The sequence below is a fragment of the Atheta coriaria genome, unplaced genomic scaffold (genome assembly GCF_025399875.1).
Source record: "Atheta coriaria isolate IRGN ID8LTWV9N9 unplaced genomic scaffold, Caltech_Dcor_3.1 hic_scaffold_5_pilon, whole genome shotgun sequence".
Taxonomy (NCBI): Eukaryota; Metazoa; Arthropoda; class Insecta; order Coleoptera; family Staphylinidae; genus Dalotia; species Dalotia coriaria.
This window is the reverse complement of record NW_027045447.1, coordinates 786,223-810,864: the sequence shown is the minus strand read 5'-3', so window position 1 is coordinate 810,864 and position 24,642 is coordinate 786,223. Positions and strand designations below refer to the sequence as shown.

At 36.2% G+C, this 24,642-nt stretch overlaps 2 protein-coding genes and 2 long non-coding RNA genes across 4 annotated transcripts; 2 read left to right on the top strand and 2 right to left on the bottom strand.

The window, feature by feature from the left end:
* The first annotated feature begins 1,816 nt into the window (after positions 1 to 1,816).
* Positions 1,817 to 4,125, top strand: LOC135791878 (uncharacterized). Its single transcript, XR_010548146.1, has 5 exons — positions 1,817 to 2,136; positions 2,250 to 2,301; positions 2,415 to 2,466; positions 2,580 to 2,631; positions 2,910 to 4,125. It is a non-coding gene; the product is annotated as an uncharacterized lncRNA (long non-coding RNA).
* Positions 4,126 to 10,035: 5,910 nt separating this feature from the next.
* On the bottom strand, positions 10,036 to 19,449 carry LOC135791832 (uncharacterized). The gene is made up of 4 exons (XR_010548134.1): positions 19,181 to 19,449; positions 18,978 to 19,034; positions 16,382 to 16,423; positions 10,036 to 12,262 (listed from the first exon to the last, which is right to left on the bottom strand). It is a non-coding gene; the product is annotated as an uncharacterized lncRNA (long non-coding RNA).
* A 92-nt stretch (positions 19,450 to 19,541) lies between these two features.
* On the top strand, positions 19,542 to 23,396 carry PolD1 (DNA polymerase delta). The gene is made up of 6 exons (XM_065302380.1): positions 19,542 to 19,745; positions 19,871 to 20,135; positions 20,192 to 20,678; positions 20,735 to 21,656; positions 21,716 to 21,977; positions 22,040 to 23,396. The coding sequence occupies exons 1-6, from the start codon at positions 19,696 to 19,698 to the stop codon at positions 23,210 to 23,212; spliced, it is 3,159 nt and encodes a 1,052-aa protein (XP_065158452.1). The 5' UTR covers positions 19,542 to 19,695; the 3' UTR covers positions 23,213 to 23,396.
* On the bottom strand, positions 23,221 to 24,597 carry Arl1 (ADP ribosylation factor-like 1). Its single transcript, XM_065302381.1, has 4 exons — positions 24,405 to 24,597; positions 24,126 to 24,342; positions 23,955 to 24,066; positions 23,221 to 23,841 (listed from the first exon to the last, which is right to left on the bottom strand). The coding sequence occupies exons 1-4, from the start codon at positions 24,406 to 24,408 to the stop codon at positions 23,632 to 23,634; spliced, it is 543 nt and encodes a 180-aa protein (XP_065158453.1). The 5' UTR covers positions 24,409 to 24,597; the 3' UTR covers positions 23,221 to 23,631.
* Positions 24,598 to 24,642: the final 45 nt, after the last annotated feature.

The window sequence follows — 24,642 nt, the reverse complement described above, 5'->3', positions numbered from 1 at the left end:
TCGCGGAGCGCAGACAGATTTATAGAATTGTTGTATGTATTGTTTGGAGTGGAGACACTCTGGTTTTGGTTATCGGTGTTTTGTGAGTACATTCAGGTCATCTTGAATCTTACGGTGTTGCTTTGATATTTAGAGTCTTGTTTTACATTGAATATATGTAGTTCGAAGAGTTCAAATCTGTCTTAAACCGCCTCTAAATCTGAATTTTCATCACACATGAAATGCCTTAAAACCGCCCCAGAAAGTAGGTAATTTTTAACATTTTCTAAAACTTGTCGTGGAAATTGCTCAATATCTCGGGCAACGTATGCACCAATACAATGCGGTTTACATCTTTAGAAAGCACGATTGTTTTCTACGTAATAGAGAAAACCGCCCTCAAAATTCGGTAATTTTTAACATTCTCAAAAACTTGCCGTGAAAATTGCACTATATCTCGTGAACCATGTGCGCCATTGCAATGCAGTTTGCATTTTTAGATACCGCGATAGTTTTTCTACGCCGTGGGCCCCCGCCGTCCTTTGAAATCACACGCAAAGTACCTGAAAACCGCCCCTAAAAGTTGATCATTTTTAACATTTTCTTAAACTTGCCGTGGAAATTGCCCAATATCTCGGGAACCTTGTGCACCATTGCAATGCAGTTGGCATTTTCGGATACGGCGATAGTTTTTCTACGCAATAGACCCCCGCCGCCCCCGGAAATCACACGCGAACTGTTTAAAAACCGCCCCTAAAAGTCGTTCACTTTTTAACATTTTCGTAAACTTGCCGTGGAAATTGCTCAATGTCTCGAGAACCTTGTGCGCCATTGCCATGCAGCTTGCGAATTTAAATGGCGAGTTAGTTTTTCTACCTAATAGAAAACCTACAGAAAACTTGCGAGAATGTAATTTTTGTGCTTTGTTGTGCTAATTTTCGGTTGTTTTAGGTGTCTAGCAGGCGAACGGAATGCCCTAGGACAACGATTCTTTTGTCTGATAGTAAGTATTGAACTTGTCTATCATTTTCATAAATAATTTGTGTGATTAGCACACAGGAAACCTGTGAAAATGTCATTTTTGTGCTTCGATATACTAATTTTTGGTTGTTTTAGGTGTCTAGCGGGCGAACGGAATGTCCTAGGACAACGATTCATTCATCAGATTGTAAGTATTGAAATTGTTTATCATTTTCATAAATAATTTGTGTTATTAGCACACAGCAAACCTGTGAAAATGTCATTGTTGTGCTTCGATATACTAATTTTTGGTTGTTTTAGGTGTCTAGCGGGCGAACGGAATGTCCTAGGACAACAATTCTTTCATCAGATTGTAAGTATTGAAATTGTTTATCATTTTCATAAATAATTTGTGTAATTAGCACACAGCAAATCTGTGAAAATGTCATTTTTTGCTTCGATATGCTAATTTTCGGTTGTTTTAGGTGTCTAGCGGGCGAACGGAATGTCCTAGGACAACGATTCTTTTGTCTGATAGTAAGTATTGAACTTGTCTATCATTTTCATAAATAATTTGTGTGATTAGCACACAGGAAACCTGTGAAAATGTCATTTTTGTGCTTCGATATACTAATTTTTGGTTGTTTTAGGTGTCTAGCGGGCGAACGGAATGTCCTAGGACAACGATTCTTTCATCAGATTATAAGTATTGAATTTGTTTATCATTTTCATAAATAATTTGTGTGATTAGCACACAGGAAACCTGGGAAAATGTCATTTTTGTGCTTCGATATACTAATTTTTGGTTGTTTTAGATGTCTAGCGGGCGAACGGAATGTCCTAGGACAACGATTCTTTTGTCTGATAGTAAGTATTGAACTTGTCTATCATTTTCATAAATAATTTGTGTAATTAGCACACAGCAAATTTGTGAAAATGTCATTTTTGTGCTTCGGTATGCTAATTTTCGGTTGTTTTATGTGTCTAGCGTTCGAACGGAATGTCCTAGGACAACGATTCTTTCATCAGATTATAAGTATTGAATTTGTTTATCATTTTCATAAATAATTTGTGTGATTAGCATACAGGAAACCTGTGAAAATGTCATTTTTGTGATTTGATATGCTAATTTTCGGTTGTTTTAGGTGTCTAGCAGGCAAACGGAATGTCCTAGGACAACGATTCTTTCATCAGATTGTAAGTATTGAAATTGTTTATCATTTTCATAAATAATTTGTGTGATTAGCACACAGCAAACCTGTGAAAATGTCATTTTTGTGCTTCGATATACTAATTTTTGGTTGTTTTAGGTGTCTAGCGGGCGAACGGAATGTCCTAGGACAACGATTCTTTCATCAGATTGTAAGTATTGAATTTGTTTATCATTTTCATAAATAATTTGTTTGATTAGCACACTGAAAATCTGTGAAAATGTCATTTTTGTGCTTCGATATACTAATTTTTGGTTGTTTTAGGTGTCTAGCGGGCGAACGGAATGTCCTAGGACAACGATTCTTTCATCAGATTGTAAGTATTGAAATTGTTTATCATTTTCATAAATAATTTGTGTGATTAGCACACAGGAAACCTGTGAAAATGTCATTTTTGTGCTTCGATATGCTAATTTTTGGTTGTTTTAGGTGTCTAGCGGGCGAACGGAATGTCCTAGGACAACGATTCTTTCATCAGATTGTAAGTATTGAATTTGTTTATCATTTTCATAAATAATTTGTTTGATTAGCACACTGAAAATCTGTGAAAATGTCATTTTTGTGCTTCGATATACTAATTTTTGGTTGTTTTAGGTGTCTAGCGGGCGAACGGAATGTCCTAGGACAACAATTCTTTCATCAGATTGTAAGTATTGAAATTGTTTATCATTTTCATAAATAATTTGTGTGATTAGCACACAGGAAACCTGTGAAAATGTCATTTTTGTGCTTCGATATGCTAATTTTCGGTTGTTTTAGGTGTCTAGCGGGCGGACGAAATGTTTAAAACAACGGTCCTATTACGATATTGTAAGTATTGAAATTGTTTCTTATTTTTGTAAATAATTTTCGTGTTACATACATTAAAATGTAAATTAAATTTGTACACACAATTAAATATTAACACACACATTACAGATTTCGTAGTAATTTATTTCAAGTTGGTGGTCCCAAAACTAGATGGTGCCACTATCAGGCTATCTAATATATTTTGTTCCGTCTCACCCAGATGGCGCTCGTGTCAGTTATCTATTTTGTTTTGTTCCGCCACGGCCAGATGGCGCTTTTATCGATTTGGTTTGAAATCTTACTTCATGTTTGTTTAGTTTTGGGGCACAAAGTTGCAGTGCGCACGTCACTTTTATACATAACGTTTAAGTTTAACAAAACGAGAAATAACTTTGCTTTAGGTGCTTTAGGTGTCTTGCGGGCGAACGCGATGTCGTAGAACCACCATTCTTTCATAAGTATTCAAATTGTATACCATTGTTATATACATTATTTGTGTTTAATACTAGCGGAATCCACAAATGTCGTATTTTTCCACAGTACGTTAACTAAAATCATTTCCTCCAAATAATGTTGTTTGTAAACTGATAACTTTATTTTATAACTTGCAATATATTTGTAATAGCATTTTTATCGTGCGCAGGTAGAAGAATGCCCCTCCAACTGCGGATCGGTTATCAATTCTCTTACCCGCTTAGTCCGACTTAGTCAGTTGAGCGCTGCCTCGTGGTGCGCACGTGTTTTATTCATTAATCAAACAAGGTGACGATTTTACGCGTTTCTTAATATGTTAATTCTGTAGTAATGCTAGAATCGGTTGACCATCAGAGAAATTTAGTAGTAACAGCTCAGTGTAGCTCACAACGAGTGATTTGAGTAATACTTTGCGGTGTGTGCGTGGCGTCCGTCGGATATGTTCCGCCGGTGGCTATGTGTTTGATGTGAGTACAAGTTTTCCATTTGTGATATCCGCGTGGAATAGTAAAGAAGTGCGTATCATCAATTCAACTTACAATTTGCGGAAACGTGTTTGTGCGCTTTAGTACTTTAAGGATAGAAGAACAAAGGAGTAAGTAACATCAAGTAGAATTTTACTTTTATTTAACTCTTTAAATCTTACAGGCACCATATTATTGCTTTATAATAATTGTAAATGATTCAGTCAATAAAGGATAATTTAATTTCACATTCTTGTTTAGATGTGTCCCTACTTAATCGTTTTCAGGATTAGCATTAAGTCATGTTCAACTCTAAGAGTATACCATAGTACGGCATAGTATAGTGCGGTATAGTACATGTATATTGTTGTTCTATTTTACTATAAGATATGAAAACATAAATAGAAGAAACGAATATAGTTTGATGAGAAAGCCGCGTGGCTCTCAGGTGTGCAGCACATGCTGCTATACCTTAGATCGATGGTTCGATCCCCAGTTATAGAAGGCATTTTTCTCAAATATAAAAATAACAGGTGTAATTTGGGTTGCATATATGAATTGCCACGAAATATAAGAGAAGTTGCAATACAAGTGAAGACAATAAGAGAAGTATGAAAGTAAACGGAGAACAGAGAAATAAGAGAAGTAGAAGAAGGAATATCAGAGAGGGTAGAAGACAGAAGGAAGAGAAACAGAGTAGAGAAGAGGAGGAGATAGAAGAAAGAGCGACAGCAGCAGGAGTGGATGAGATTTTTAAATTTTTTGGCACGTGTCGTTATAAGACAGCCACAGGTCGATCTCCCAGAGCGCCTCCGGCGCTCTGGTCGATCGCCCACTGCTTCGATGCGTCCATTGCTCCCGGCCCATCCTACAGCTACGATGTCTCTGCGCTTCATCCCCGAAATTCTCAGGCATATCAACAATTTTTATGGTGGGGGATCACCCCTGGAGAGAGGGATTTCCTTATAAGGACAATCCTTATAAGGTCTTGTTCAAATATTTCTAAGTTTTAAGTCATCTCAAGAGAGGGGACACTTAAAAATATTCTTACAAGTTCTGACCTGTAGCTGAAATGAAAGATGGAGTACACAAATCATACAGGATACCTTAACAATTTTTATAGTGGGGATCATCCCCTGAGAGAGGGAACTCTCCTAGAGACCTGCACCTGAAATGATAGAAGGGGGACATTCAAAGCATAAGACGTAATATTTCTTAACATTTCTTTATTAATAATAAAATACAAGTTTAGATTTTACAAGTCAACAAAATACATGTCGCCATATTGAAACAGGACTTACGACCTGCATAGCCGCGCACTTATAAGCAAGTACCACTTAGTAAAGTTCTACCGGGATAAAGGAATTAGCAAATTGTCAATTTTCTACGTGATTGAAAATGTAAACAGATATACAGGGTGTTGCAAAAGGAAAATTTAAAGTGCACACAAAAAACTCTAAACACGACAAACGTCGCTCGTTTTCACTCAACGATTCGGGAAACTAATATACAGGGTGTTACAAAAAGAAAATTGAAAGGGCAATAGAAAAACCCTAAAAACAACAGTTAAAGCAAAATTTTCACGGACACAAAGAAAACATAAGTATACAGGGTGTTTTAGAAAGAAAATTTCTAGTTGAAACAAAGAACACTCAAAACTCACAAATATCGGCGATTTTGTACGTAGTGTTAAGAAAACTAATATACATTGTGTTACAAAAAGAAATCTTTAGACTCTACAAAGGGAGTTAATATTCACAACAAGAAGATAGAAATTTACAAATAAACAACAATATTTTAAAAGAAAATCCAAGATTTTACCAGAAAATCATCGGGAAATTGAGCAAAAAGATGGTACGAAAATCAAACACTAACATTTTAACATATTGTAAATGTATATTTATTAATTGATGCATCAACTGCATAAAGTAACCGACAGGTACGAGTATCATCATAAATTGATAGAATATCCGGCGGAAACATTTAAATCAGCTGACGGCAAGCGACAGCGCGTAGCAATACAGTTGTTAGAGAGGATAAAAATAACTATTTTTCTGTTGTGAATATTAAGATATACGGAGACTAGGAAAACGAAAAACTATTCAACGTACAAGATTTCACGCGGTCAACAAGAAACTTCTTAATTTAATGATGCTAAAGAATGTAAATCGATTTAAAACATTCACGTGTTCTGCGATAAGATGGCTGAGCCGACGGCCGACGGCAAAGTGAGCGTGGGTCGACCAAATAAATATTGCCAATTTTAATAATCTTCAGATACTTTTTTAAAACAGTGTTTGTAGTAATTAAATCATCCATGATATTTTCGGAAACGGAACTAAGAATTCTGATAAACATGCTATCTACAATGTGTTTGTAATTTGCAAGATGATACATACAAATTTCATATCTGGAGTTACAACACCGCCTAGGTCGCGAACAAACCCGAAAAAAACACATACGTTTCACGGGTTAAAAAATAACACTTATATGCAAATTATCGCGGATTGCAGGTCGAATTCCTGCAACAATTAAATACCACTCGACGGAGAAGTTAATTCCACATCCCTAGACCTAGACGCTGGAGTTCCTACGACGCCAAGATTGTGTGCAAACCCAAAAAAACAAATATTTCACAAAAATAAATTGAAAAATTATTCTTATATGCAAATTTTCGCGTGTTGCAGAACGAATTCATGCAACAATTAAATACCAGCTAACGGAGAATTTAATTCCGCACCTGTAGACGTCACGATGGAGTTTCTACGCCGCCTAGGTCACGAGCAAACCCGAAAAAACACAAACATTTCACGAAAAAGCGTTAAAAAATTAATCTTATATGCAAATTTTCGCGTGTTGCAGAACGAACTCCTGCAACAATTAAATACCACCTAACGGCGAATTTAATTCCGCACCTCTGGACGCCACGATGGAGTTTCTACGCCACCTAGGTCACGAGCAAACCCGAAAAAATACAAACATTTCACGAAAAAGCGTTAAAAAATTAACCTTATATGCAAATTTTCGCGTTTTGCAGGACGAATTCCTGCAACAATTAAATACCTCCTAACGGAGAAATTAATTCCGCATCTCTAGACGCCACGATGGAGTTTCTACGCCACCTAGGTCACGAGCAAACCCGAAAAAACACAAACATTTCACGAAAAAGCTTTAAAAAATTAACCTTATATGCAAATTTTCGCGTGTTGCAGAACGAATTCCTGCAACAATTAAATACGACCTAACGGCGAATTTAATTCCGCACCTCTAGACGCCACGATGGCGTTTCTACGCCGCCTAGGTCACGAGCAAACCCGAAAAAACACAAACATTTCACGAAAAAGCTTTAAAAAATTAATCTTATATGCAAATTTTCGTGTTTTGCAGGACGAATTCCTGCAACAATTAAATACCACCTAACGGAGAATTTTATTCTGCACCTCTAGTCGCGACGATGGAGTTTCTACGCCGCCTAGGTCACGAGCAAACCCGAAAAAACACAAACATTTCACGAAAAAGCGTTAAAAAATTAACCTTATATGCAAATTTTCGCGTGTTGCAGAACGAACTCCTGCAACAATTAAATACCACCTAACGGAGAAATTAATTCCGCATCTCTAGACGCCACGATGAAGTTTCTACGCCGCCTAGGTCACGAGCAAACCCGAAAAAACACAAACATTTCACGAAAAAGCGTTAAAAAATTAACCTTATATGCAAATTTTCGTGTTTTGCAGGACGAATTCCTGCAACAATTAAATACCACCTAACGGAGAATTTTATTCTGCACCTCTAGTCGCGACGATGGAGTTTCTACGCCGCCTAGGTCACGAGCAAACCCGAAAAAACACAAACATTTCACGAAAAAGCTTTAAAAAATTAATCTTGTATGCAAATTTTTGCGTGTTGCAGAATGAATTCCTGCAACAATTAAATACCACCTAACGGAGAATTTTATTCTGCACCTCTAGTCGCGACGATGGAGTTTCTACGCCGCCTAGGTCACGAGCAAACCCGAAAAAACACAAACATTTCACGAAAAAGCGTTAAAAAATTAACCTTATATGCAAATTTTCGCGTTTTGCAGGACGAATTCCTGCAACAATTAAATACCACCTAACGGAGAAATTAATTCCGCATCTCTAGACGCCACGATGAAGTTTCTACGCCGCCTAGGTCACGAGCAAACCCGAAAAAACACAAACATTTCACGAAAAAGCGTTAAAAAATTAACCTTATATGCGAATTTTCGCGTTTTGCAGGACGAATTCCTGCAACAATTAAATACCACCCAACGGAGAATTTAATTCCGCACCTCTAGACGCCACGATGGAGTTCCTACGCCACCTAGGTCACGAGCTAACCCGAAAAAAACACAAACATTTCACGAAAAAGCTTTAAAAAATTAATCTTATATGCAAATTTTCGCGTGTTGCAGAACGAACTCCTGCAACAATTAAATACCACCTAACGGAGAAATTAATTCCGCATCTCTAGACGCCACGATGAAGTTTCTACGCCGCCTAGGTCACGAGCAAACCCGAAAAAACACAAACATTTCACGAAAAAGTTTTAAAAAATTAATCTTATATGCAAATTTTCGTGTTTTGCAGGACGAATTCCTGCAACAATTAAATACCACCTAACGGAGAATTTTATTCCGCATCTCTAGACGCCACGATGAAGTTTCTACGCCGCCTAGGTCACGAGCAAACCCGAAAAAACACAAACATTTCACGAAAAAGCGTTAAAAAATTAACCTTATATGCAAATTTTCGCGTTTTGCAGGACGAATTCCTGCAACAATTAAATACTACCTAACGGAGAAATTAATTCCGCATTTCTAGACGCCACGATGGAGTTTCTACGCCGCCTAGGTCACGAGCAAACCCGAAAAAACACAAACATTTCACGAAAAAGCTTTAAAAAATTAATCTTATATGCAAATTTTCGCGTGTTGCAGAATGAATTCCTGCAACAATTAAATACCACCTAACGGAGAATTTAATTCCGCACCTCTAGACGCCACGATGGAGTTTCTACGCCGCCTAGGTCACGAGCAAACCCGAAAAAACAAACATTTCACGAAAAAGCTTTAAAAAATTAATCTTATATGCAAATTTTCGCGTTTTGCAGGACGAATTCCTGCAACAATTAAATACCACCTAACGGAGAATTTAATTCCGCATCTCTAGACGCCACGATGGAGTTTCTACGCCGCCTAGGTCACGAGCAAACCCGAAAAAACACAAACATTTCACGAAAAAGCTTTAAAAAATTAATCTTATATGCAAATTTTCGCGTGTTGCAGAACGAATTCCTGCAACAATTAAATACCACCTAACGGAGAATTTAATTCCGCACCTCTAGACGCCACGATGGAGTTTCTACGCCGCCTAGGTCACGAGCAAACCCGAAAAAACACAAACATTTCACGAAAAGCTTTAAAAATTAATCTTATATGCAAATTTTCGCGTTTTGCAGGACGAATTCCTGCAACAATTAAATACCACCTAACGGAGAATTTAATTCCGCATCTCTAGACGCCACGATGGAGTTTCTACGCCGCCTAGGTCACGAGCAAACCCGAAAAAACACAAACATTTCACGAAAAAGTTTTAAAAAATTAATCTTATATGCAAATTTTCGCGTGTTGCAGAACGAATTCCAGCAACAATTAAATACCACCTAACAGCTAATTTATTTCCGCACCTCCAGACGCCACGATGGAGTTTCTACGCCGCCTAGGTCACGAGCAAACCCGAAAAAACACAAACATTTCACGAAAAAGCTTTAAAAAATTAATCTTATATGCAAATTTTCGCGTGTTGCAGAATGAATTCCTGCAACAATTAAATACCACCTAACGGAGAATTTAATTCCGCACCTCTAGACGCCACGATGGAGTTTCTACGCCGCCTAGGTCACGAGCAAACCCGAAAAAACACAAACATTTCACGAAAAAGCTTTAAAAAATTAATCTTATATGCAAATTTTCGCGTGTTGCAGAATGAATTCCTGCAACAATTAAATACCACCTAACGGAGAATTTAATTCCGCACCTCTAGACGCCACGATGGAGTTTCTACGCCGCCTAGGTCACGAGCAAACCCGAAAAAACACAAACATTTCACGAAAAGTTTTAAAAATTAATCTTATATGCAAATTTTCGCGTGTTGCAGAACGAATTCCTGCAACAATTAAATACCACCTAACGGAGAATTTAATTCCGCACCTCTAGACGCCACGATGGAGTTTCTACGCCGCCTAGGTCACAAGCAAACCCGAAGAAACACAAACATTTCACGAAAAAGCTTTAAAAAATTAATTTTATATGCAAATTTTCGCATGTTGCAGAACGAATTCCTGCAACAATTAAATACCACCTAACGGTGAATTTAATTCCGCACCTCTAGACGCCACGATGGAGTTTCTACGCCGCCTAGGTCACGAGCAAACCCGGAAAAACACAAACATTTCACGAAAATGCGTTAAAAAATTAACCTTATATGCAAATTTTCGCGCGTTGCAGAACGAATTCCTGCAACAATTAAATACTACCTAACGGAGAATTTAATTCCGCACCTCTAGACGCCACGATGAAGTTGCTACGCCGCCTAGGTCACGAGCAAACCCGAAAAAACCCAAACATTTCACGAAAAAGCGTTAAAAAATTAATCTTATATGTAAATTTTCGAGTGTTGCGTGTGGAATTCCTTCAACAAGTAAATACCACCCAATAAAGAATTTAATTCCGCATCTCTAAACCCCACGCTGGAGTTACTACGTCGCCTAGGTCGCGAGCAAACCCAAAAAAACACAATCATTTCACAAAAAAGGGTTAAAAAATTACTCTTATATGCAAATATTCGAGGGTTGCGGGTCGAATTCCTGCAACAGTTAAATACCACCCGACGGAGAATTTAATGAAAATGCAAATTTAGAATGCAGAAGTCCGAACAAACTATACGAATCGCGCAAAACACGTCTAAACCTACCAGCGAACGGTACGAAACTGGCTGCAAACAAATTGATAGCGCAAGCCGTAGCCGAGCAAACAACGACGCGACAATTAACAATAAAAAAGTAAGGGATGCGCAAATCTAGTGCGTCGATGGCACGCGACCTTGTGCGCGAATGGCAATAGGCACAATACAAGTGATGTAAACTAAACTAGAATATGCTGCACGCGGCGTGAGGAGATTGCAACGACAACACTCGTGAATCTCTTGCAATGCATTCCACGCGGCGAAAGCGATAAGAAAGTAAATTGTGTAGATTATTAAAATTATTGGAAGATTTTCCAAAAAATCTGGGAAAAACACGTAAAATCTCTCCTCTTTGCACTTTTAGCGATTATTTTTGAACTTAATATATTTTATTATCTTGTTCTATAAAAAAATTATAGAATAAGTTATATAAAAAGCTATAAAATAGTTTTATAATCCACGAAAGTAGCGGTACAAAAGTAGTGGTAGAAGTGACTCCCATTCTCTATTAGCTAAGCTGGTTAAATTGGAAATCTAAGAGATGAAATAATTCATAAGGACAAATGGGAACTAAAAGCGCTAGCAGAAAAGAACGTGCAAATAGTATGCATGCAGCATGCAGCGCGAGCTCACACGTACACGAGTGCCACAAACAGACACATGCACCTGCTTAATATTATTCAATTTTGTGCATCCTAGCGCAATCTACGTTCTATTCGGAGAGTTTTAGATAAAATGCGTGTTGTGTAAGGTCTCAGACGGTCACTAGTTTTAAATCTACAATAATATTTGATTTTAGGAATAATTTGAATAAATACCAAACCAATTTACTTTCCGCGCTTAATATTCGTCATTATATTGCACTGTATTCAATTAAATATTATTCAAAATAAAAATATACAGCTTGTAGGTGAATAAATTTGACTGCGACCGAAAATTCATTCGAATGTGATAATCAGGAATGATAAACAGTATTCGATAATGCAACATATTTAATTTCAAGAAAGGAACAATCTGCGGTCCGTCGGCAAGTATTCCTTAGTCACGTGCCGGCGAATGTACTACTAAATACGAATCCAGCGGTAATAATATATTAAAATGTTGATTACCTGTGATAATACTCCGATTAGTAAAATTATTCAAGCGGTTCTATCTTCTGCGGATGACGAATATAATTTGCATAAATTGGTGAACACAAAACACCCACGAAACAATAAATCTTTGCACTGAACACCGAATATAACATGCGCGATTCACGGAATCAAGAGAATGAACCGCACGCCAGTCGACCGGCGATAAGACTGGAATGCGCGTAATGTAAACACTGCGAGCGGCGTAGAATAGCAACAACAACACCATCCGTCTGACGATTGCACTATAGAAGATACTGCACTAGCTGAAAATAACAAATAAATCAACCGTGTTCAGTGTTGTAATAGAATAAATGGCACAATTAAATGCAACTAAATTAAATTATAGATCCACTAATCGCAATTTTATAATTTTAATAATCCTGTTTCGCTTTTTAATGAAAAAGAACGCAATGATGCAATGCTATTCTTAGTTCTTATTTGAATATTCTATTCATGAATAAACTTACATTAGAATTTAAAACTGCAATAGATTCGATTTTTGTATGTAAACAAGTATATCTCTTGCGCGAAATCGCGTGATCGCACACCGACACGATGCGTACACACTATCACAAACAAATCATATTTAATGCAAATAAATGCATCCTGGTGCCACCTCTGCCCGAATTATTGACCTATATTTAAATATGCAGTTTAATATGAATGCGATCATTATATTCAACCAAAGAATATTTGTCGCGTAAAATTAAATAATAAATTAATGAAAAATTAAAATTCGATTTGCGTAATTATGATTTCTTATGCGGACAGAGTAATCTGGCACTCTTACATCAAATATTTAAGTGATATCTGCTGATGATGATTTTTATAATAAACTATTACACCTAATATAAAATTGTTAGTTATATTCATGATTTGAGAATTGAAGAATAGTTGCTTAAATTCAACGATGTGATATCTGCAGGTAAACAAACTTATCTCTTGTACGAAATCGCGTGGTCGCACACGGGCACGGTGTGCACTCACTACCACCGACAAGCAATATTTAATGCAAAAACGTGCATCGTAGTGCCATCTAACCGACAATTAAGCCCAAAGGGACCTCCTAAGAATGGGAAACAACATGGCAACAATATGTATCTGATTGACCAAGCGACCGACAACGTCCCACAATAACCGATAAAAGCAGCATTCTTGTAATTTGAAATATAAACATCAAAAACGAGCAAAAAAATAATATAGTTAAATTGGAAATCTGAGAGATAAAATTTTAATTCTTAAGAAAAATTGCCAAGGGGGGGTGCTTGATACTTTTTTTCGACGATTTTCAAAAATTAATATCTCTTAAACTAAAAGAGATAGCTACCAACGAATCGTTGATTATGAAAGATTGGAAAATTCTCTATCAGATAAAACCAATAAAATAATTACATTTCCTACAGTAAAAGGTCGAAAAACGCGACTGAAAGTGCTAAAAAGTGACATTTTGCCATTTTTGGACATTTTATTCAATCGCGAATATCTCGTAAACTAAAAGAGATAAATAAGATCTGATCGCAGCGTCTTAATCTACGGACCAATCTCTATCAGATAGGATAGTTAAAAGGGAAATTTGAGAGAAGAAATTTTAAGTCTTAAGAAAAAAATTGCCAAGGGGGGGTACTTGATACTTTTTTTCGACGATTTTCAAAAATTAATATCTCTTAAACTAAAAGAGATAGCTACCAACGAATTGTTGATTATGAAAGATTGGAAAATTCTCAATCAGATAAAAATATAAAATAATTATATTTCCTACAGTAAAAGGTCGAAAAACGCGACTAAAAGTGCTAAAAAGTGACATTTTGCAATTTTGCCCATTTTATTCAATCGCGAATATCTCGTAAACTAAAAGAGATAAATAAGATCTGATCGCAGCGTCTTAATCTACGGACCAATCTCTATCAGATAGGATAGTTAAAAGGGAAATTTGAGAGAAGAAATTTTAAGTCTTAAGAAAAAAATTGCCAAGGGGGGGTGCTTGATACTTTAAATAAGATCTGATCGCAGCGTCTTAATCTACGGACTATTTTCTATCAGATAGGATAGTTAAAAGGGAAATATGAGAGACAAAATTTTAAGTCTTAAGAAAAAAATTGCCAAGGGGGGTGCTTGATACTTTTTTTCGACGATTTTCAAAAATTAATATCTCTTAAACTAAAAGAGATAGCTACCAACGAATTGTTGATTATGAAAGATTGGAAAATTCTCAATCAGATAAAAATATAAAATAATTATATTTCCTACAGTAAAAGGTCGAAAAACGCGACTAAAAGTGCTAAAAAGTGACATTTTGCAATTTTGCCCATTTTATTCAATCGCGAATATCTCGTAAACTAAAAGAGATAAATAAGATCTGATCGCAGCGTCTTAATCTACTGACTTTTCTCTATCAGATAGAATAGTTAAAAGGGAAATTTGAGAGAAGAAATTTTAAGTCTTAAGAAAAAAATTGCCAAGGGGGTGCTTGATACTTTTTTTCGACGATTTTCAATAATTAATATCTCTTAAACTAAAAGAAATAGCTACCAACGAGTTGTCGATTATGAAAGATTGGAAAATTCTCTATCAGATAAAAATATAAAATAATTATATTTCCTACAGTAAAAGGTCGAAAAACGCGACTAAATGTGCTAAAAAGTGACATTTTGCAATTTTGCCCATTTTATTCAATCGCGAATATCTCGTAAACTAAAAGAGATAAATAAGATCTGATCGCAGCGTCTTAATCTACGGACTTTTCTCTATCAGATAGAATAGTTAAAAGGGAAATTTGAGAGATGAAATTTTAAGTCTTAAGAAAAAATTGCCAAGGGGGTGCTTGATACTTTTTTTCGACGATTTTCAAAAATTAATATCTCTTAAACTAAAAGAGATAGCTACCAACGAATTGTTGATTATGAAAGATTGGAAAATTCTCAATCAGATAAAAATATAAAATAATTATATTTCCTACAGTAAAAGGTCGAAAAACGCGACTAAAAGTGCTAAAAAGTGACATTTTGCAATTTTTGCCCATTTTATTCAATCGCGAATATCTCGTAAACTAAAAGAGATAAATAAGATCTGATCGCAGCGTCTTAATCTACTGACTTTTCTCTATCAGATAGGATAGTTAAAAGGAAATCTGAGAGAAAAAATTTTAAGTCTTAAGAAAAAAATTGCCAAGGGGGGGTACTTGATACTTTTTTTCGACGATTTTCAAAAATTAATATCTCTTAAACTAAAAGAGATAGCTATCAACGAATTGTTGATTATGAAAGATTGGAAAATTCTCAATCAGATAAAAATATAAAATAATCATATTTCCTATAGTAAAAGGTGGAAAAACGCGACTAAAAGTGCTAAAAAGTGACATTTTGCAATTTTTGCCCATTTTATTCAATCGCGAATATCTCGTAAACTAAAAGAGATAAATAAGATCTGATCGCAGCGTCTTAATGTACTGACTTTTCTCTATCAGATAGAATAGTTAAAAGGGAAATTTGAGAGAAGAAATTTTAAGTCTTAAGAAAAAAATTGCCAAGGGGGGGTACTTGATACTTTTTTTCGACGATTTTCAAAAATTAATATCTCTTAAACTAAAAGAGATAGCTACCAACGAATTGTTGATTATGAAAGATTGGAAAATTCTCAATCAGATAAAAATATAAAATAATTATATTTCCTACAGTAAAAGGTCGAAAAACGCGACTAAAAGTGCTAAAAAGTGACATTTTGCAATTTTGCCCATTTTATTCAATCGCGAATATCTCGTAAACTAAAAGAGATAAATAAGATCTGATCGCAGCGTCTTAATGTACTGACTTTTCTCTATCAGATAGAATAGTTAAAAGGGAAATTTGAGAGAAGAAATTTTAAGTCTTAAGAAAAAAATTGCCAAGGGGGGGTGCTTGATACTTTTTTTCGACGATTTTCAAAAATTAATATCTCTTAAACTAAAAGAGATAGCTACCAACGAATTGTTGATTATGAAAGATTGGAAAATTCTCTATCAGATAAAAATATAAAATAATTATATTTCCTACAGTAAAAGGTCGAAAAACGCGACTAAAAGTGCTAAAAAGTGACATTTTGCAATTTTTGCCCATTTTATTCAATCGCGAATATCTCGTAAACTAAAAGAGATAAATAAGATCTGATCGCAGCGTCTTAATCTACGGACAATTCTCTATAAAATAAACTAGCTAAACCCCTCTTGCGCTATTCGAATCCGATAAAAAGTTTGATCATTTTACAAAGGTTTTCCGCAATATGATCCGTTTTCCATATTACCGTTATGTGAAATTTATACGACCCCCCTAATTCGTGGGCTATTGCAAGACGCAGGTGAAATGTGATAAAACATTTAACCGAATAATATAACTTGATTATAAACTTACCAATGTAGCGCTCTCGGGTTGCAAGAATACGGCAAGTAGGTACTGTAATTAAAAGAAAACATAAGTTAAAACAAAAACATTTCATACAATATGATAATATTATATTCACACATGGAAGAAAACAAACTTTCTGTGCTGAGTATCGCAATGGTCAGATAAAAGTAACTTACTCAAGCACGAATAGGTTTCCGATTGATCTAGCGATCGACCACGTCCCACAATAACCGACAATAAAACCGCAGCATTGTAATTTGAAATATAAACATCAAAGGCAAGCAAAAAAAAACATTTACGCAAATTAAACGCACAATTACTTATTAGGAAAACACTGCGGATGCATATTACGACTAAGTCGATTGATGACCGAATATAATGCAAACTTTGAAAATAGAAGTCTGATAAAACGAAACGCGTTGCGTGATACAGGTCTGGATACGGCAGAGACCGGCACGAAACTAGCTGCAATCCGTCGATAGCGCTAGCCGAAACCGCGCAAGCAGCGATGCGACAGTTCCCAATAAGACTACCCGCTGCGTGACCTCGCAGGTAAAAGCAATAGATGCGCAAAGCCGGTGCGTCGATTTCACGCGACCTTGTACGCGAATTGCAATATATGCGCAAAGCCGGCGGCGCGTCGATGCCACGCGACTTTGTGCACGAATTGCAATAGACACGAAACCTGCGATCCGAACTAAACTAGAATATGCATGCGGCGTGCGGGGATTGCAACGACAACACTTGGGAATCTAACGTGCTGCATTCCGCGCGGCGAATGTGATAAGAAAGTGTAAATTGTGTTCAAAACAAATACAATTCTCGTGCCGAATGCGTTTGCTGATAAATATAGAAATAAACTATACTATTTTATGATTTTTAGTTCATGCTAGTGCCATCTCTGATTGATACAGATACAAGTCCCGGAATTTAGATTAATAAAATTAATAAAGCAATAAAATTTAAATCTTATGCTAAAAGATTGACCTATTTTAAATCAAATATTTAAGTGATATTTAATTCGAAATTTGGTTTATCTTTGAGCAATGAATAATTTCAACAATTTATTTCAATTTTCCATAAAAACCGTAAACATTAAAAATTAATAAACTAATATAACTTATAAATTTTCAAATTTAAGTTTTTTGCTGGGCAGTATTTTCACATTTGAATTGAGGTGGCACTTACGTGATGAAACTCCATTGTAATCGTCGATAGAAAGGATAAACCTTACGGGTTTCACTGAAACTTTTACTACTCTGCGACATGTTGAATATGAGATGAATATTCATGCACAAGTCGCAAGTTAATTGCAATATTATTTACAATCACACAAAGCCGGCTGGCCGGCGTCCGACGGCAACACGCAAAAATGTAATAAACACACAAAATATTGAATTACGAAGATACACCCGCGAAAAATATTTAGCGAATGACCAAACACGACAATTAACACTAAATTCAATCAAATATAACGGGATATATCGAATTGACAACGATAAACACGAATACCCGACGGAGTATTATTACTTGCCACACGAAGTAACAGATGCATGCCGGCATCACAACTGTGCACGTCGACTTTCACCCGCAGGAATATTTTAAGTTACAACATGCATCGTTGCGCTATCTGAGAATACTTTATTGCACCTCAAGAAAATACAAAGTGCTTCAAAAAGTTTAGCGTGCATATGAGGCAGTGAGCGATTACCTAGGTGTCAGTGAGTGGTCACGCACTTAAATGGCTGTGTCCGTGTATCACACGTACACGAAAGTGCGCATGCACCACCCTATCTAAACAAATAGCAATGTTTATACATAACTCCAAACTTGAATTATAGACGTCGCTAGGATGGACTTATTCAAAATAAATGAATAAAATTTTGCAATTTGAATGCAAACATTGAACAATTTAGCAATAAATAAATATTATATACTGTATAAATAATCATTTGAAGTATGTATATGTAATAAAATCACATATTTTCTTCTAAAATTGCACCAAATCATTTCAAAAACTACGAAAATAGCAAAGAAAACCTAAATTTTACTTTTTTTGTAATTTACTCTTCAGAATAAATAACTATATCAGTTCAGTCAATGAAAATTGTCTAAATATTCATTATTTTTATATTTTTATTTGTCGGAAACTACCTCAGTAAAAATCGCACAATTTTCGGAACCAAGCTGTCAAAGTCCAACTGTTACAAAAAAGAAACTGTTACTGACGATGCCCTCAAAGTAAAACATGTTTAACGCAAATAAATCATAATTCAACGACATAAAATTTAAATAAATATAAAATGAAAATATATTGCAGCTACAAAACTTTTAAAAAATACATTCAGCGCCATCTAGCGGGGGATGCAATCATGACTGTAGAAAAAGTAGCATCAAGTTTAACCTACTAGCGCCATCTAGCGGCGAAGGAAAAAATTACAAACATTTAGTAGAAAACTGTAATTTCGTACAGCATTTTTCCCGAAACTGTTATTTTTCTGTTGCGCATTCGGATTGACGAGCGCCAGAAAGTTAATTCAACAACAATTTATATTGTATGTAAAACAGAAAATAAGATTTATGAAAAAAAAAACATAATTACCTTATTTTCGATGCGTGTTGTGACCATTCCAGTACAAGTCATTGAACTCGTTTAGCCCTAAAACAAATCAGACATAAATTTAAAAAAAAAAAACATTCAAATTACTTGAATTAATATTCAAATAAGGTTTTCTGATATTCAGATAATCTTTTGACGGCTTCGTCATATTTAAATAAAGCGATAAAGCAATAAATTTGGCTTACCGAGGTAAAATAATATTACATCTTCAAAATTGGTGAAGGTAAAGTTCAAAATGGCTGTGCATAATGTTCGTTTCGTTAAATCGTAACAATAATATCTAATCAGAGGTAGTAAATATATAAAACTGATAAATCACAGTACACAACTTTAGTTTAACGGAAAACTAAGTACAAGCGGCGATTATTTTATCGTAAAACGCGAAGTTATGAATAAAACCACAACCGACGCAACTTTAACGACCGACGAATTCATACAGTTGTGCAAAAACGGCGTCAACGCCAAACAGCCAACCGCGAGCTGGTTGCGTGCGCAGAAAAAATAGCGCATGCGCATTTTATTCTCAAAATGTAAGAGCGCGAAAATCATTCAAACGCAGTCAGAATCTAAGGTTAAGCTTCATTTTAACATTAGTTTGTGCAGCGTTTGTTCTTTTTTGTTCCAAACACCTAAAACAACTCAAATTGTTACGTTTTAAACATATTCCAGCTTCAAATAAGGAAATTCTTCATTATTCAACATGAATAAACGCAAACCGGACACACCCAAGAGTCCAAACAAGAAATTGAAGTATGTATCCATAGCAACCTCTTATCTAAAAATAATTATTAATTATTATAGAGCTGACATTTATAGTTTCTTACCTAGAGTAATTATACAACCAATTAAATGAAGAATGTTTTCTTTTATTGCAGGCAAGGCAGTGTTAAGAGGCCTGACTTGCCACCACTGGACACCAAAAAGGACAAAATCATCTTCCAACAATTAGAGTTTGATCATTACATTGGACATGTCTATCCAGGTATGCCAGGTGCCCAGAGTGGTTCAGTACCAATCATGAGGATGTTTGGCATCACAGAAGATCAACACAGTGTCTGCTGTCACATTCATGGATTCACACCTTATCTTTATGTTAATCTACCAGATGATTTCACAAAAGCTGATTTAGAACCATTCAAAGTATATAAAATATTTAAAATTATAATTTTATATTGATTATTGTTTATATTCTTCAGAGCAAGTTGAATGATGCTTTGATTGCTGACAACAGACAGAAAAAAGACTTGATTGTTGAAGCTGTGCTCATGGTTGACATAGTACAAGGACAATCTTTGATGGAATACAAAGGTGATGACATGTGCAACTTTGCAAAGATCTCAGTTGCTTTACCAAGATTAATCCCGGCTGCTAAACGCCTGCTGGAGACTACTGTAGTGTATCCCGCGGCAGGACATCATGTTTTCACCGCGTTTGAATCGAATGTTGATATTGAAATGCGTTTTATGATTGATACTAAAGTATTGGGTTGTGCCTGGATAGAAATTCCAGCTGGTAAGTGGTTTAAACGTGGGCATGGTAGTGTTTTCCCGGTGCAATCAAGGTGTCAGTTGGAAATTGATGTTTCTTGGGAAGATTTCATTCCGCATGCGCCTGAAGGTGACTGGGCAACGGTTGCGCCTTTCAAAATGCTAAGTTATGACATTGAATGTGCTGGAAGGAAAGGTAAAATCATTTCTTTTATGTTTTTATGTAATTTTAAACTCTTTTTGTTTTAATAGGTGTTTTTCCTGATCCTATGATTGATGCTGTTATCCAAATTGCAAATGTTGTGCAGTTGCATGGACATCCAGAACCAATGTTGAGGAATATCTTCACTTTAAACACTTGCGCGCCCATTGGCTATGCAGAAGTCCATTCTTTTCAAACAGAGAGTGAAATGTTGGAAGCCTGGGCGGAATTTATCCGTCAGTGTGATCCTGACATCCTTTCAGGATATAATATCACTAATTTTGATGTGCCATATCTGCTTGAACGTGCTAAGAAGCTAAACTTGAAGAATTTCCCGTTTCTTGGACGAATTACAGCGATTAAATCCGAATTAAAAGAGCAAGTGAATCAAACTAAAGTCGGGCGTCGCCCTGTTAAACTCGCAAATTTCGAAGGACGTGTTATCTACGATATGCTCGTCGTTATGAAGCGTGATTTTAAATTGCGTTCGTATACCTTGAATAATGTGTCGAATGAAATTCTGGGCGAGTCTAAAGAAGATGTGCATCACAGTATTATCACAGATTTACAAAATGGCGACGATCAGACACGTAGGCGTCTTGCTGTTTATTGTATAAAAGACGCAGAACTTCCTTTACGGTTGATCAACAAAGTGAAGTCATTTATCAACGATGTTGAAATGTCCAGAGTCACGGGTGTTGCGTTGACTAACTTGTTGACAAAGGGTGAACAAGTGAAAGTCGTTGCGCAATTGTTACGACATGCAAGGGCTCATAATTATTTCATGCCGGTGCATCAAGGAATGGCAAGTTCAGAGCAGTATGAGGGTGCTACAGTCATTGAGCCCATTCGGGGTTATTATAAAATGCCGATTGCGACTTTGGATTTTAGTTCGCTGTATCCCAGCATCATGATTGCGCATAATTTATGCTACACAACACTTTTAAAACCGTCAAATAAAGATAAACTTGGGTATGTTTATAATTTCTATTAAAATTATTAATAATATTGATGAAAATTGATTTTTTTAGTTTGACGCCTGATCAAATCACGCAAACTCCAGCAAACTGTATGTTTGTGAAGTCATCAGTGCGCAGAGGTCTTCTACCGCACATTTTGGAACATCTACTTGCCGCCAGGAAGAAAACTAAAGCAGAACTTAAAGAAGCGACTGATCCTGGCATGCGTGCTGTGTTAGACGGTCGACAACTTGCGTATAAAATCTCCGCGAACTCTGTTTATGGATTCACAGGAGCGCAAGTTGGAAAACTGCCTTGTTTGGAAATTTCAGGCGTAAGTTACGATATTCTAATAAAATGACAATAATTTAATACTAAATAATGTTTAAAATACAGAGTGTAACTGCATATGGTCGTACGATGATTGAACAAACACGTCAGGAAGTCGAACAGCGGTATTGCATCGCCAACGGATACAAACACGACGCAAAGGTAATATACGGCGATACAGACTCAGTAATGGTCAATTTCCAAGTGAGTACACTTGAAGAAAGCATGGAATTAGGCCGGGAGGCAGCCGAACTCATCAGTCAGAAATTCATCAAACCTATCAAACTAGAATTCGAAAAAGTTTACTTTCCATACCTGCTGATTAATAAGAAACGTTACGCAGGTTTATATTTTACAAATACCGAAAAATACGACAAGATGGACTGCAAAGGTATCGAAACAGTGCGTAGAGATAACTGCACACTAGTTGTAAACGTCATTAATACTTGTCTACAAAAATTACTGATTGAAAAAGATCCGGATGGTGCAGTAGCGTTCACAAAGAAAACAATCGCTGATTTATTACAAAACAATATCGATATCTCTCAGTTAATCATCACGAAAGAATTGAGTAAATCTGATTATGCCGCAAAGCAAGCACATGTTGAACTTGCGCATAAAATAACAAAACGTGATCCTGGCAATGCTCCACAATTAGGCGATCGGATTCCGTATGTTATCATCGCTGCAGGAAAGAATAGCAAAGCTTACGAAAAGGCAGAGAATCCACTTTATGTTTTAGAGAATAACATTCCCATCGATACGAATTATTATCTGGAAAATCAGCTCTCCAAACCTTTGATTCGTATCTTCCAGCCTATTTTAGGTGATAATGCAGAGTCGATTTTATTAAAGGGTGAACACACTCGTAAAAAAACCGTGGTCACGTCGAAAATCTCCGCATTGGCTGCGTTTACAAAAAAACGCGAAGTTTGCCTCGGATGTAAATGTGTCTTACCCAAAGAACACGAAAAAGAAGCGCTGTGTGAGCATTGCCATGACAAAGAACCAATGTTATATCAAAAGGAGCTGAGTCATCATCGTCAACTCGAGGATAAATTCGCTGTTCTTTATACTGAGTGCCAAAGATGTATGGGGTCGCTACATGAAGAGATTCTATGCACAAATCAAGATTGTGATATTTTTTATATCCGCAAAAAGGTCCAAATGGAATTGGAAGGTAGTAAGACGCGTGTTGAGAGATTCGGTGCTTCCTGTTACGAAGAGGAGCTGTTTTAGGCACCGTGTGGTCGAATACTTACATTTATTAAAAATGTACAGTATAAAATTACATCGCTTCAGTTATGATACCATGATTATTTTAATTTTAATAGTATTTATGTTCTTCTTTTTATTTACTGTGTAATTGATGTTGAACGCAACCGAATTAATGAATAGAAGTAAAAATGCAAACAAAACGAAATCTGCAGTGTTTTTGTGTGTGCCCTGTGTCGCCTAACACAACTAACTTGGAATGAACGTAATTTTATAAATAAATAAACTCACTTTGGATAATTAATCAACGAGGAAGGCGCCTCGACGGGTTGATTAATTACGTATTGGGGCACGGCAAACGGAAAGAAACGATATGGTTGGAAACGAGAACAGACTAGATGTTACAGGGTGTATATGGGTGTGTGTGTTTGTCTAGAGGCCTGTTATTTCTTGTTCTGCAACGCGTTTGCCAGCCAGTCCATCGCTTGATCCAGGCCTTCGCCTTTTGTTGCCGACGTTTTGAAGATTTGGAACGTTCGGTTCTTGAGGGCTTCCAGGCCCAGGGCTTGGTGGACTTCGGCGACTGTCATGCAACCAGCCATATCTTGTTTGTTTGCTAATACTACCAATATTGCATCGTTTAATTCTTCTTCCTACAAAAATCAACAAAAATAACAATAACTGTAAAAAAATGCAGTTTTTAACGTTTTTTTTCAAATTATTATAAGTTATTCTTGATATTTTCGCTTATACAACTAATTTTTACCCTTAACATATGGAATAATTCATCTTTCGATATTCCTATCCTTTCTTTATCGGCTGAGTCAACAACATAAATTATTGCATCTGTATTACTGTAGTAACACCTCCAATAAGGCCTGAAAATTTAAATATTACTAGTTAGTAAATACTGATTATAATTACAATGAAACCCTACCTAATACTTGTCTGACCACCTAAATCCCACACTTGAAACTTTAGATTTTTATATTGTACTTGTTCTACATTGAAACCTATAGTAGGAATAGTTGTGACGACCTCGCCGACCTGTAGCCGATAAAGAATGGTTGTTTTGCCAGCGCCATCCAGACCCAAGATTAAGATGCGCATCTCGCGAGCACCCAACAGGCCGCGAAAGTATGACCACAGACCGCCTGTGAATACAAGAGATGAATTGCTGGATAACCTCATCAGTGTTTTGTTTATCGCCGCTTACCCATTTTGTGATTGTTGTGCTTTCGAATCGAGGTGTGATCGGTGACTTAGGACTATCGCGCACTGTGAGCGTACATTAGAACTTCATGCTGCACAGCAGAACAATGTGTTTCGTAGTAAATATTTGATTTTATTTGCGCCCAGTCCTGACGTGTTCAATTGCAAACGAAGTACACAAAACTAACAGATGTCAGGGAATCTGGTGGAATCTAGGGGAAAACCGATGACATTGGCATGGA